The 13169-nt window shown below is 36.6% G+C and overlaps 1 protein-coding gene across 2 annotated transcripts; it reads left to right on the top strand.

The window, feature by feature from the left end:
• The first annotated feature begins 7987 nt into the window (after nt 1-7987).
• LOC133307059 (protein INCREASED PETAL GROWTH ANISOTROPY 1) lies at nt 7988-11307 on the top strand. Of its 2 annotated transcripts, XM_061507479.1 has the most exons (7): nt 7988-8511; nt 8551-9229; nt 9609-9740; nt 9843-10024; nt 10123-10234; nt 10914-11048; nt 11148-11307. In XM_061507479.1, the coding sequence occupies exons 1-7, from the start codon at nt 7988-7990 to the stop codon at nt 11271-11273; spliced, it is 1890 nt and encodes a 629-aa protein (XP_061363463.1). In that variant the 3' UTR covers nt 11274-11307. The 2 variants fall into 2 exon arrangements, with proteins under 2 accessions (XP_061363463.1, XP_061363462.1); XM_061507478.1 differs by having other exon boundaries at nt 7988-9229.
• Nucleotides 11308-13169: the final 1862 nt, after the last annotated feature.

The raw sequence follows: 13169 nt of genomic DNA, 5'->3' as shown, positions 1-13169 counted from the left end.
TCAATAAATAACGGAGAAAAAATGTGTTTTTTTGTTTTTGTCGACGACCCACAAATTATAATAAAAAATTTAGAAACACCCAGAACTTGAATTTCATGGCCGAGCTCAAATACCTTGAGGATTTGAATGAAATGATAAACTTGAAAAGGAGAATTTTTGAACATCTCTCTATGTAACTTAGTCTCTCCTTCTCGGAGTGAGATCAAAGAGGGGAGATTGCAGCTGTGAAAGGAAAAAAGGTTGAACCTTTAATTTGTATTGGAGGTTAGTTAGTGTTGGGGTGGTGCTGAGTCTGAAATTGGAAGTGGTAGAGATGAGAGGAGTGAAGAGTGACTAATAAAAAATATAATATTTGAAAAAAAAAAAAAAAGTATAGTTGGGGTTATTTTGGTAAAATAATCTCATATTTCCACTAATATTTTATAACCAACCAAACACATATTCAGTAATTTAATCATAAAATTTCAGGAAAAAATTGTCTTACCAAACACCTTTTAGTAATATTCCAGCTAAAATATTTTTCCTATCACATTTCGATAATAATTGTTTTCCGGATAAAAAAAAATTTCTCTCCTACCAAACTCCCGCTAAGATTCCCCTATAATGCCAAACCTCTCTCGGTTTAGGTAAGCCCAATTAATATATGCATAATGTCAATTATCAATCCAAATGGAGTATTAATTACTACAACCTACATATTCACACGGATTAATTATATGCATAAACCAATAATGCAAATCGGTTCAATAAATGATGCATTTCATACGCTAACCTTCTACTTGATGTTAATATCTACTCACAATGCCTAGTGATGGAACTTACGGGTACATCGCGACATTTGTTAGCACGTCATGCGGACATGATTCAATATCAGAATCACCTTCCACATCAGTATTAGACAAGTCATTACTCTCTGTCATGCAAGCAGAATTCTCTTCATCTTCCTCTGGTGTCATTTGAATTAAAATTGGAGGTGGCGTAAACTCCTGTAAGGACTCATATCTATCTTTGTTATCAAACCACAATTGCCAATTAATACCTATTGATTGAATTGGAGGTAATGAAGGCTCACATAAAGAGTGTTCACCAGAGTCCACTTCCATATACAACTCAATGAATCTTCTTTGAAACCGGCTAAGAAATGCATCTACAACCCATGCCACATCATCATCATTAGCAACTTCCTCTCATACCACAATTTAATCTGGTGATAGAAGGACGTGAGTCCCGTTAGCTAAACCAATCACGCTTGGCCCAAAAACAGGAATGATAAGGAAATTTCGACAAATAATTTTTTTGATATGGATAATAAAATTGCCAAAAGGTGTCCCATATAAATATTGAGCGTACCCAATATCATTGAGACAGAGTTGGAATGGCAGAAGGTACAAACTATTAGCAGTTACCGAGTACTAGTGCGCCTCAAGCAGCCATGCGAGGTGCTCAGCATCTTTTGAGTAAAATGCCCAACAAAAAGAAGCTTTCACCTACAAACCTCCAAAAAAAATGGCGTATTAATTTGGACTGAATTTTCCCAAGAGCAACCCCCCAAACCTGACCTAGGAACTCTAAAGACAGTTATTTGAATTAAATTGCAAGCATTGGTTAAAGGGAATTCCAAAAAAAAAAAAAAAAAGCCACGGAAAGGGATTTCCAACCTAAAGTAACAAGTAACACTGAAAGAGGACTACTCAAATACTTCACTTTTTCTATAATAAATTTTCTAAGCGAATTTTGAATTACGAAGCATGAAGTGAAAATTTATGTTTCTGATATTATAGAAAATAATTTTATTTCCTAAACACACATAAAAATATATGAAATCTATATGAGGTCATGTGAAGAGAAGAAAGAGAAAAAAAATAAATATAAATTCCACATATTTTTATTAAAAATAAAATTATTTCGTACTATAGAATACTAATAGCTTTTGCCAAAAGCGTGGAAGTGGAAAACTTTTTGCCCTTTTTTGCTTCCCCTCGTTGCACTCTTTATTTCCAGTAAAAAACCGACTGCATCCAGGGAAAAAAATAATTTCTCCTCCAATATTTAGAAATAGATTGATAATTTATTTTTTCCACAAGTCAAAGTCATTAAAAAATAAATAAATATATTGATGTTAAACGCGACATACAATTCAGTTTGGTGAAACGACTCATTGACTCTAGCTACATATGATGCTTTAAGTTTAGGTAAAATATATTTACTTCCTTTCTCAACTTATATTTTTAATGAAGTTTATTTTTTCTTTTAACACTTAACTCTCATCTGGTTTGGTTTTAAGGGAAAAAGGTTACTTTTAAAAAAATTAAATTAAAGTAATAACTAATTTAATTTAAGTGTAAGTAATAACTAATAAGTAATTAAGTTTTTATCGATCCAACTAATATTGGATTAGACCTGATCACACACACTTAAGATTTGATGGATGTTGATAAAGAGAAGGAAAAATGATAAGGATGTTTGCCGAGATGTCGGATGCTTGGCGAGATGGTTGATCAACAATTTGTGTATCTAGACAGTTTGGAGGAGACTGAGAGTACCTGCAAGGCACTCACGTTCAAGTGAGTTCAATATTTGAAGAGAGATATCATACCTGAGCTAAACGCCTCTGTATTTATAGTGTAGAGCATCTTATTTCATATCGAATTTCATAGGAAGATGTTCATGTTCATTGGTTTAGAAGGGTGATCTCTCTCATGCTATTCTTTGGCGGACAAGCCTTATGGTCAAGCTAGTTTCAATAGATGTGGCGGCAAGCTAGTGCTGACATTCATTTATTGGGTTCAAGTGGTGGCCAATTTGCCTGCTCCAGACAATGATGGTTCCTTTCATGTTAAGTCATACTTGGCTTGTTAATCAAGTAAGCGAGATCCTACGCATTCTACAAGGAATTAGTTGTCTTTGTCACCAAATCTCTATGGATTCCTTGTTGAAAATCGACAATCACACAAAATCGAGAAAACAGAAAAAGAGATAAGAGTAGAGAGATTGACACGATGATTTACCCTGGTTCACCCAATTAATTAAGGCTACGTCCAGCTTGTCTGCACTATGTTTTCCTCACCGCCACTCGTTACAAGTCACTTGATTTATAAGGAAAATATAAATAGGATTATAAAACCCTAACAGCAGCTATTCATGGACCCAAGCCCAAACTGCTAAGAAAATTACAATAAAACAGGGGCCTACAATAGTACCTAGCCTTTACGGGCCTGGGGCGCTGCCTCCCGGACTTTCGCCGGGGCAGCTCCCCCAGACTCCCGTTGCCTTTCTGCTGACCCCGATAATTAAGATCTTCATCAGCATGCGAAGTATGAACCATACCCAACATTCCTGTTCTTTGAGACTTTATGAGATTGGGTCTCTATCTCGTACGTGGTAGGTCCCGTTCAAGTTTCATTTTGATTAAAAATTAACCAAGTAACCATCATATGAGTAAAAAGACAGATGAATTAAATACTTAATCAAAGTACAAGGGTTGATTATAGAGATATGGGGACCGGCTAAAAGTACTGTAGTACTAAGAGAAGAAGAGCGTGTCCGTGTAGTCACGGGAGATGTTCCCTTCGTCACTAACTATTACAAGGGAGAAGGGTGATTTGATAGCGCGTGCTCTGTTACAAACCGCATGCTCATGATGAAAACCGCGCGCATAGGCCTCGCCTTAGAGTCACGGAGCCCTTGAGAGACTCTTTCATTAATTATGAGACATTTCATGTCAATGTTAATTTTGTATTCCTTATAAAATTTGAATTAAAGTTAATTTCATTTATATGGAATAATGAAAATGTCAACGTTAATGACTTGTAGTTTACTTGCGTAGACTGCATTTGTTTAAGAATTTCACAGCATGTGACTTTCAAGTCCTTATATATGTTACCAAAGATTGGATGACAGTCTTTGTCACAAGAGTATTGATCCCAAGCATAATTAAATAGCTCGCAGACTATTGATCTCAAACGGCATTGGCATCAATAGTCTGCGAGAAGGCAATACGAAATAAACGTTGTTTAATTGAGATGTTTTAACTGTAAGTTTTACCATCGGTTGCATGAATTGCTGAAGATCTACGTACTCCAGTCAAAAACAAAAACAGAAACTCTACCCCTCATTAATCATTAAAGAATTCCACGTAGTCTTTTGAGTGGAATAAATTGACACCAAAAGCCTAACTTCTTCATGATTTGATTTTAATTATATAAAATTTAGCAAAAATTCTTTTTCTTATATTGCAATTAAGCGCAACCTCCATCGGATGAAGTTTGATTGGTGGCTGTCAGCATCGATCGTGAAACATTCAAAAAAGAAAATGTTTGTATTAATGATTATTAATGATGATGCATAAATAATGAAATCCCGAATTTGGAATATTACTCTCGAGTCACATTCTTGGTGAGTCAATTACTTGGGAAAATGACCCATTTTTGTTGGGCAATGATGCAAGTTCCCATCTTATATATACTTGAGGTTTTAGGACAAATAAAAAGCTAAATTAAAATTGTTAAGCTGTCTATTAATTAAAACTTTAATTAAGAATATTACATATTACATATTGTACTCGTTAGCAATTGTATCTGACAAGTGAATGCTGAATAAGACCTTCACGGACTAATACCTCCTACAATTAATTCTATTGCCCGTTCCTAACATGCATGTGAGGGCATGGCCCCTACCCCATATCCTTGCTAGCCAAAATGGCAACAACCCCTAACCCCAAATCACGGTCATTGCCAATAGCCAACTATTTCAAGATCTTTGGAGTCCCTAATAGACACTATTGCAATGTGACTATCTGAATATATATATATATATATATATATATATATATATAGAGAGAGGATTCATGTAGGCATTACAAACTATAAATGAGATTTGATTTTTTTTTTCTTAGGAAATATTAGTGTCGTGTTCGGCAAAAGAGAAGGAAATAAAAAATAACGTGTATAACCCGTAGTTGTAAATTCCTAAAAAAATAAATAAATGTCTTTTTTTTTGTGAAATTTCTGTTTTACTCTTTAAGCTTAACACTCGTATTTTTATAAAGACTATCGAAATTCGTAAATGTGTTTCAAACTCTTGCTTCGTTGGCCATGCTATCTACAAATGTGTAGCAATTGAAGCTTCAATCTCTTCACAAGTTCATATAGTCTTGATCAGGACCACTTTGCTGTTTATTCATTAATAGCCCACCTCCATGATACATTCCTTTCATGCTAGCTTTTTTCTACCCTTGATCTTTTATCTGTCTTCACATTAATTTGTTCTTTATTTTATTCTTCCCACTTACATTATTTTCGCAAGTTTGATTCATCTTTGGTAATAAGTACAAACCATATAGCATCTTTAAGCTAAATGTGCTTCATCAGATCCTATGAGATTGAAAGCTGGCAAAACAAGAAGAAACAAAAAACACGGGTTGATCTTATTGGCTATGTGCATGCAGTGAGAATGATGTAACATCTCAGGGTAATTCCAAAGCAATGGCTTCACATGACAGATTCTTACAACTGCCTCACCTAATATTGGTGGTTGAAAAGAACCAAAATTACCATAGCTTCACACTCTAAGAGGCTTGTCACCTATGTCGAGCGCACTATAATAGAAACATGACGAAATTTTCAAACTAGAAATTGCTGCTGAAATTGGCAAATCTCCACCAAAGAGACTATTAACTATAAAGTAGGAGACAACTCTCTTTTCTCTCTTTGTAAATAGCAAAATATTGCCCGTTACCTCTAGGCCCCTTACCAATTTTAGTTTTTTTTTTTTAGTACAAATTTTTACGTATTTCACATTAGTTCTTAATTTTTTAAAACTCAATATCAACTCTGTAAAATATTGTTTTGGTCTTTTCAAAAAATTTATTTATTTCATATTAGTTCCCTCTTAAAATCCAACACCAAGTTGTTGAAATATTAGTTGTCAAACAAGTTAGACCTTAGGTTTAAGTTGGGTTCACTTGTGTTAACGGAAGTGTCAATGTGGCTTGTTAAGTTACTAACGTGAAACTAAGATGGCCACATGTTAGTGCGACTTTAACATAACTAACATGACGAATGTTTTGATAAAATCAAATGTGTTGGGTTTAGATTAGTTACTCAACATGTTACACTGGACTAACCTATGTTGATGTAAGCTGGTTTGGTAATATTTAAGCATAAGCAGAACTAGAGAACATCTTCAAGTTAAGATAGTGAATATGTTTCAAATTAGTGATAAAGAAATTTTTGTATTCAGACATCATCGATCTAATAATGTATGTGCCACCTGATAGTGTCGTTAGCAAACTCAACGTCTTACAAATTTATTAACAAAAGTAGAACCAACTTAATCAGGGGAATAATTTCATTAACAAACTGATATTTCAAAAATTTCATATTTAGATTGTAGAAATAAGCGAAATTTTTAGAAGACGAAAGTAATGTTTTTTTATTTTGGTGGTAATCTTTTTAAAGTACGTGGAGTTCATCAGGGATATCTCACAGCATGCCTTTTTTATTTTTAGCAGAAATATGAAATATTTTTATTCAATCTCCTCTAGTCATTTTGTTTTTGGAGAATGGCTCCAAAGACTACTTTTTAATTGGAACAACATGTCATCGGGTTATGTTATTGGAAGAAGAATGCGACTAATTCATTATTGAGGAAGAATTTTTTCTCTCCGACTCTTAAAAAATTCCAAAATTTTATATTACCCAAAAATCCAATCATGAGCTATGCAAACCCTAGGTGCTCCAACTCGCCAGTTGAGCTACCCCTGGGAGTTCACAGCATGCACTTTGAACCATAAGTTTGGGGTGTTTATTTTAAATAAGGGTTTTATAAGAGTTATGTTGTAGAAAAAGTGATTGTGTAATGTTACAGAGATTCGTTTTGCGTGCCTTAATTTTTTATTTATTTTTTTGTTTTAAAAAGTGTGGGCCCCACAAAATGTTGTGAGTGTAGAAAAGTTTGTTGTGTTATGTTAAAGGATAAAACGAAAACCCTTTAAATAATAATTGCATAATTGTCATTATGATTGACCCCTTGTCTTTAGCGTATACCCCCTCATTCCTAAAACTACATTCCTTAGGTCTTAGCTCAAGTTCCTTTGCTTTCTTCTCAAAGCATAATGTTTTGCTCAATTCTTTCATATCAGAAGTTTCTCTTTTGTTCGCAACTCAAATTAGTTTCCCGCAATTCTCCAATTCTTCTTTAAAACATGTTCAACAACGTGCTTTCTAGTTTCTAGTAGAAGAATAATCTTTTTAGTTTTTGAATAAAAATTACTGTCCACTCAAACGATAACCCACCCCATCCCCCACCTTAACACCTTTTGACTAGCAACGCCAACGGCAAACAAACGATCAAACGCAACTAACACCCACGATAAATAAAGACCCCGAGAAATCGTGAGAATATGACGACGCACACACTAGTACTCTGCGACTCGTTTTAAGACACAACCGTTACCAACGTCAGACAAAAAAAAAATTAAACAAAACGAAAAAAAAAAAAAAAATTGGAGTGAAACCTAATATTAATTAACATGACCATATGAAAAATAAAAGAGAAAAAATATTAAAATAATAAATGACAAGATCATTCACATTACATGATTATATTAACTAACATATTAAAAAAAGTGCATTCCCAAATATCATAAAAGGAACCGTTAGACAACTTTCCCTAAACTAGACTAAACACCCAACACCGCACGACAACAGCGTGAGGACATACACTGAACCTCTCCGACAACGTAATTTTTTTCAAACTTTTTCTTTTGTTATCCTACATATAATTTTCGCGAGTATTATTTTATTTTATCTTTCTTTTGGTTCAAAAAGAATCCGAGAAGAGAAGACCGTTCCTCGTTAGCTGTGCCCTCAATTTCTCATCTCCCTCCTTCACAGGCAACGACGTCGTTTTCTGTTAATGTTCCACACTCTTATGAGATTCAAAATCACTGGACACCAAACCTGAAACACTGAAGAAAAAAACCACCATGGTTGCCGGAAAGGTAAGGGTAGCAATGGGGTTCCAGAAGTCGCCAGCTGCGACGGCGGCGGCGCAAACTCCTCCGCAGCAGAAGAAGCAACCTTCTCCTCCGCCTTCCACGGCGACCTCTGCAACCAAGTCATCATCTCACAAGTCCTCATTCTCGCGCTCCTTCGGCGTCTACTTCCCACGCTCCTCCGCTCAGGTCCAGCCCCGGCCGCCGGACGTGACGGAGCTCCTACGCCTGGTGGAGGAGCTCCGCGAGAGCGAGTCTCGCTTGAAGACAGAGCTGCTGGAGCACAAGCTGCTCAAGGAGTCCATCGCCATTGTTCCGGTTCTGGAGAACGAGATCACCGCGAGGGAAAGCGAGATTGAACGGAACAAAAAGAGAATGGAAGAGACAGAAGCTGAGAACGAGAGGCTGAAGAAGGAGTTGCAGGAACTGAGGCTCCAAATGGAAGAAGAGAAGAGAGAGAGCGAGGTGAGAGTGAAGGCGTTGGAGAATGAGATAGAAGAGCTGAAGAAAACTGCGTCGTATTGTGGTATCAACAAAACAGAGTCATTGGAGAGTAACGATCACGTGCACGAGCACGAGCACGAGCACTTTTCTTCTTTGCAGAGATTCCAGGGGCTTGTGGAGGTTTCTGTGAGGTCCAATCTCATCAAAAGCTTGAAGAAAACGGCTTCGGATCATGGAACCGTTAACCTGAAGCACATTGAAGTTGCAGATTTGAAAAGAGATGTTGCAGAAACTGAAAGGCCACGTCACTCGCGCTCTAACTCGGAGGAACTCTCCGATTCCACTGACTCAGTTCTAACCGTTTCCGTCAGATCTCGCGGGCCTCGAGTTCCCAACCCGCCACCGCGACCGTCTTCTTCTTCGCCGCCGTCACCGTCGAGTGGTTCTTCTTGTGAAAACAATAATGGCGAAACAGAGCAACCGATTCCGCAACCGCCTCCTCCTCCTTCGTCTACGAAGATAGCGCCACCTCCGCCTCCTCCTCCCCCGCGGAAACCTTCTTCAAAGGCGGCTCCTCCGCCTCCTCCGCCACCGCCGAAAGGAGGTAGGCTGGCTCCGGCGAAGGTGAGGAGAGTGCCGGAGGTGGTGGAGTTTTACCACTCGTTGATGCGGAGGGACTCGCAGTCGCGGCGGGACTCAAGCACCGGCGCCGCATCGGAGGCTCCGGCGACGGCGAATGCACGCGACATGATCGGCGAGATCGAGAACCGTTCGACTCATTTGTTGGCGGTAAGTGTACGTGAACGTGAGTTTCGTGGTGTAATTACGGTTTTGCCATTGGGCACTTGTCAGTGTCTGTCAACTGACATGTGTAGTCGCTTTTATTGCTTTAATTTGAAATTGGATTTCTTGCTGGATAAGACACTAATCAGATTCGTATTCGAAATGTCCAAAATCGTAAATATGCTCCAAATTATAGCATTTTGTGGAACCCAATGTCACTATTAGTTAATCAAGTCAAAGAAAGTTGTTAATTTTAGGTGATTAGTACTGATCAAGCTTAATCAAATTCAACTAGTTAGCGTCAATCAAGGTTATTTTTTTTATATATTTTTTTTAACCCTTTTTTTTGGGCTTTGTCTGGTCAATAATCTTTGTTTGCTTACAGATAAAAACAGATGTAGAAACACAAGGAGACTTTATTAGATACTTGATTAAAGAAGTGGAGGGTGCAGCATTTACGGACATTGAAGACGTTGTGCCTTTTGTCAAATGGCTTGATGACGAGCTCTCTTATTTGGTACCTTTCTTTACTATTTGCATTCAAATTTAGAAATTAGAAATATATATATATTATTTTATTTTTTTAATGATTTTTCTGCCTTTTTTATATTGTGTTCAGGTTGATGAAAGAGCAGTGCTGAAACACTTCGATTGGCCAGAGCAGAAGGCCGATGCTCTACGCGAGGCTGCGTTTGGGTATTGTGATCTGAAGAAGCTTGAATCCGAAGCTTCCTCTTTCCGCGATAATCCTCGGCAGCTATGTGGTCCAGCTCTTAAGAAGATGCAGACTCTATTAGAAAAGTATGTGTATTTGTTTGTGAAATTAGATGTTCTTGTGCACAGAACCACCGAGCATTGACTAATGTTGTTTATTTAATTTCCGTAAATGTTTATGACAGATTAGAACATGGGATTTACAATATCTCAAGAATGAGAGAGTCGGCGACAAAGAGATTCAAAGTCTTCCAAATACCTGTAAATTGGATGCTTGATAGTGGTTATGCGAGCCAGGTAATTTTCATATAACACACATGACATGACCCATAATCTTCAAATTCATTGAATAATAGTCAAGAGTTGTTTAGAAGTTGTTGATGTGGTGTTGACCCGTTAGTAAATGTAAACGTTCCTTTAACTAACCAAATCAATTGTATTGGTTTGACCCAATCACCCAACCAAAATGTATCTATGAAATTTTGAAAACAATTATCATGGTAAAGTTTACTACATAGCGTATATGACAAGTGGGTGATAGCAAAATGACAAAACAATGGGTATCTTTGCTGATAGACTTCGTCTTTTGTTTCTCTGTACTCATCTGCATGCGCACATGTGAACTCCGGATCTCTACTCATCTGCTTCATCTTTTTGGATAAGGAAATTCTCTTTGCACACCAGGAACTTGGAAGGCTACTAGATTCTTTATTTTAATAATTATGTGAATAAAAAAAAAGGGCCGACCCAGTTCAAATACCCACTTCGTGAGTGTCTGGGGAAGGGAATACTCTAGGCAGTCTTTCCCCTGCTTTTAATAGAGCAAAATAAAAAGGTCCATATGCTTCTATACGAATATACAATGGCCCAAAAAAAGTATATACGATCATACAAAGTGACGAATGATGGGGTAAATTCTGAAATGTTGGTTAGCTCACTTCATTTATTGTATCTGCAAACGTTAAAATGGTGACAGATAAAGCTGGCATCTGTAAAATTGGCCATGAAGTATATGAAGAGAGTCTCTGCTGAGCTTGAGACAGTTGGTGGGGGCCCTGAAGAAGAAGAGCTCATTGTCCAAGGTGTTAGATTTGCATTCCGAGTACATCAGGTAAATAGTTTTATAACATATTTGAACAATGGTACAAAATTTAAGCCTATTCAGCTATATATTCTAAGGGGGACATTAATGAGTTGTTATGTTTGGCAGTTTGCTGGTGGTTTTGATGTGGAGACAATGAGGGCATTCCAAGAATTGAGAGATAAAGCAAGGTCATGCCATGTTCAATGTCACAGCCAGCAACAGAAATTCTTTTGCAGGTCTCCAACATTCTAATGCTGGAGCAAACTCAGCTTCAGAGAATTAGTAGAGCCCCAAACCCCTCCTTCCTCTTTTGTTGTAAAGATATTTTGTTATTGAATAGAATGGCAATAGTATTAGCCATCCTTAAAGTAGAACTTATTCATCATAATTCATGATTCATCCATTCATTACTTAATGGGAAAAAAAGACATTTATTTCCACTCTGGGCTCTGGCACATGATGCTGCTGTGAATCCCTGGAAATTTACACCTCTAATCAAATCAAATCCGTCATGTTTCTCTTTGTTTTTTTTAGTATAAGAAAAAGAAGGGAAGCACTTTATTTTTTTTTAAAGGATGAATCCATAATTTACAGTTAATAAGAATGAAAGCTTAAAAGATTAAAAAATTATTTTAAAAATAATTAGAATCTAGAGACTAATTGAGACAAAATTAAAATTAAAAGTATCTATTTGAAAAAATAATATAAAATTTAGGGTGATTTATTTTCCTAATTTTATTGATAAAATAATATTAAAAAAATGAGATTTAATTTTACACCGTACGAGACTGAAAAGTACTTGCCAGTTAGATACGCAATACTTCTGCGTAATTTTCTACTGCCCCTTGAACCCTCCCCAGCTTTTGACAAACTTCTTTCTACACTTCCCATGTAATTCCCCAAAAACTCCTAATTACAGGAGTACATGCTCACTCTTCTATTTAAAAATAAGAAAAAGTGAAACTTAGTTGAAAATAATCATAAAAGGGTGAAAAAAATGAGAAAAATACACTGTTAATTTTTTTTCAAATTTAGTAAAAAATTACTAAATATTCAATATTATTAGTGAAGTGAGAGCCACATTTGTAATCTCAAGAGGTGTGATATATTATTAGGGGTGTCTTTGATAGTAATAGTACAAACCAAGACTATGTAAAGAGTTCCCAGGTGCAATGTGTAACAATGGGGGAGGTGATGAACAACTACAATGGCTCTCAAAGTGGACAGAGTAACAATTCATGTAAAATGGTGAATAATGTGTGTTCATGGTGGAGAAGAAGGGTGTATTTATATTTAGGGTCAGGTTCTATCCATGTGGCAGAGTGAGACAAGTCAATTGGTTTGAGGTAGGGCATTCCAATGTAAAACCTTGTATGTCTTATGTTGGGGAGTCTGATACATTGGTGCTGATATGACAACATTGTCACAGCTGCAAGGATATATCAGGGGTGGTGTATCAGAGGTAAAACGGTCCTTGATATTGGGCCAGCATCATTGGACTAGCCAATTGGGCTGACCGGAACAAAAAGATAGCTTAAGAATGATAGATTCTAGAACTGAATTTGTATTAACTTGCAAAATGGATAACACATTGCATAACTAGTGTTTAAAAACTCGGTCCGGCCATCGACTTAGTCGAGGTCAGGGGTCACGGGATCATGAATACAATCGGGGGGGGGGGGGGGGGGTCATAGGATCACTTCGCTGACCCGATTTTATATATTAAAAAAATATAAATGTATATCCTATATGAAAAAATTTTAAAAATCAAATCACTGATCATCAAAAATTCAAAATATACTTAACATAATTCAACCAATTACATCCACAAGTCAATATTACATAAGCTAATCAAAGTATCAAAGTATAAAACACATTCCAATGGAGTTAATAAAAAGTTATATTATCAAACTCAGGCCCTCATTGTTCTTCTCACACACCTATAATAGCATGTAAAAAGAGATCCCTTATCCAAGACAGAACGACGGAGGAGAGGTGGAATCAACGGTAAGAAGAAAAGAACCAACACTGTGGAGGAGATCATCGGATCAGGAAGACGAGGTCTAGGTCTGGGAGAGAAGATTGGAAGAGAAGAATAAGAATGATTCAGATTTCAGATATAATTCTATATCTAGGCAGATTTTTTTT

Source organism: Gastrolobium bilobum, unplaced genomic scaffold (assembly GCF_033153095.1).
Source record: "Gastrolobium bilobum isolate Gb01-03AN ecotype WA unplaced genomic scaffold, APGP_CSIRO_Gbil_v1 utg22537, whole genome shotgun sequence".
NCBI classification, from domain to species: Eukaryota; Viridiplantae; Streptophyta; class Magnoliopsida; order Fabales; family Fabaceae; genus Gastrolobium; species Gastrolobium bilobum.
Note: the sequence above shows the minus strand (reverse complement) of the source record. Positions and strands in the feature narration are given on the sequence as shown.

Bases quoted from the DNA above. Each gene is read 5' to 3' on its own strand.
- LOC133307059 (XM_061507478.1), top strand. From the start codon at position 7,988: ATGGTTGCCGGAAAGGTAAGGGTAGCAATGGGGTTCCAGAAGTCGCCA. The intron at 10,025-10,122 runs GTATGTGTATTT...TGTTTATGACAG, and splicing joins ATGCAGACTCTATTAGAAAA to ATTAGAACATGGGATTTACA. The intron at 10,235-10,913 runs GTAATTTTCATA...AAATGGTGACAG, and splicing joins ATAGTGGTTATGCGAGCCAG to ATAAAGCTGGCATCTGTAAA.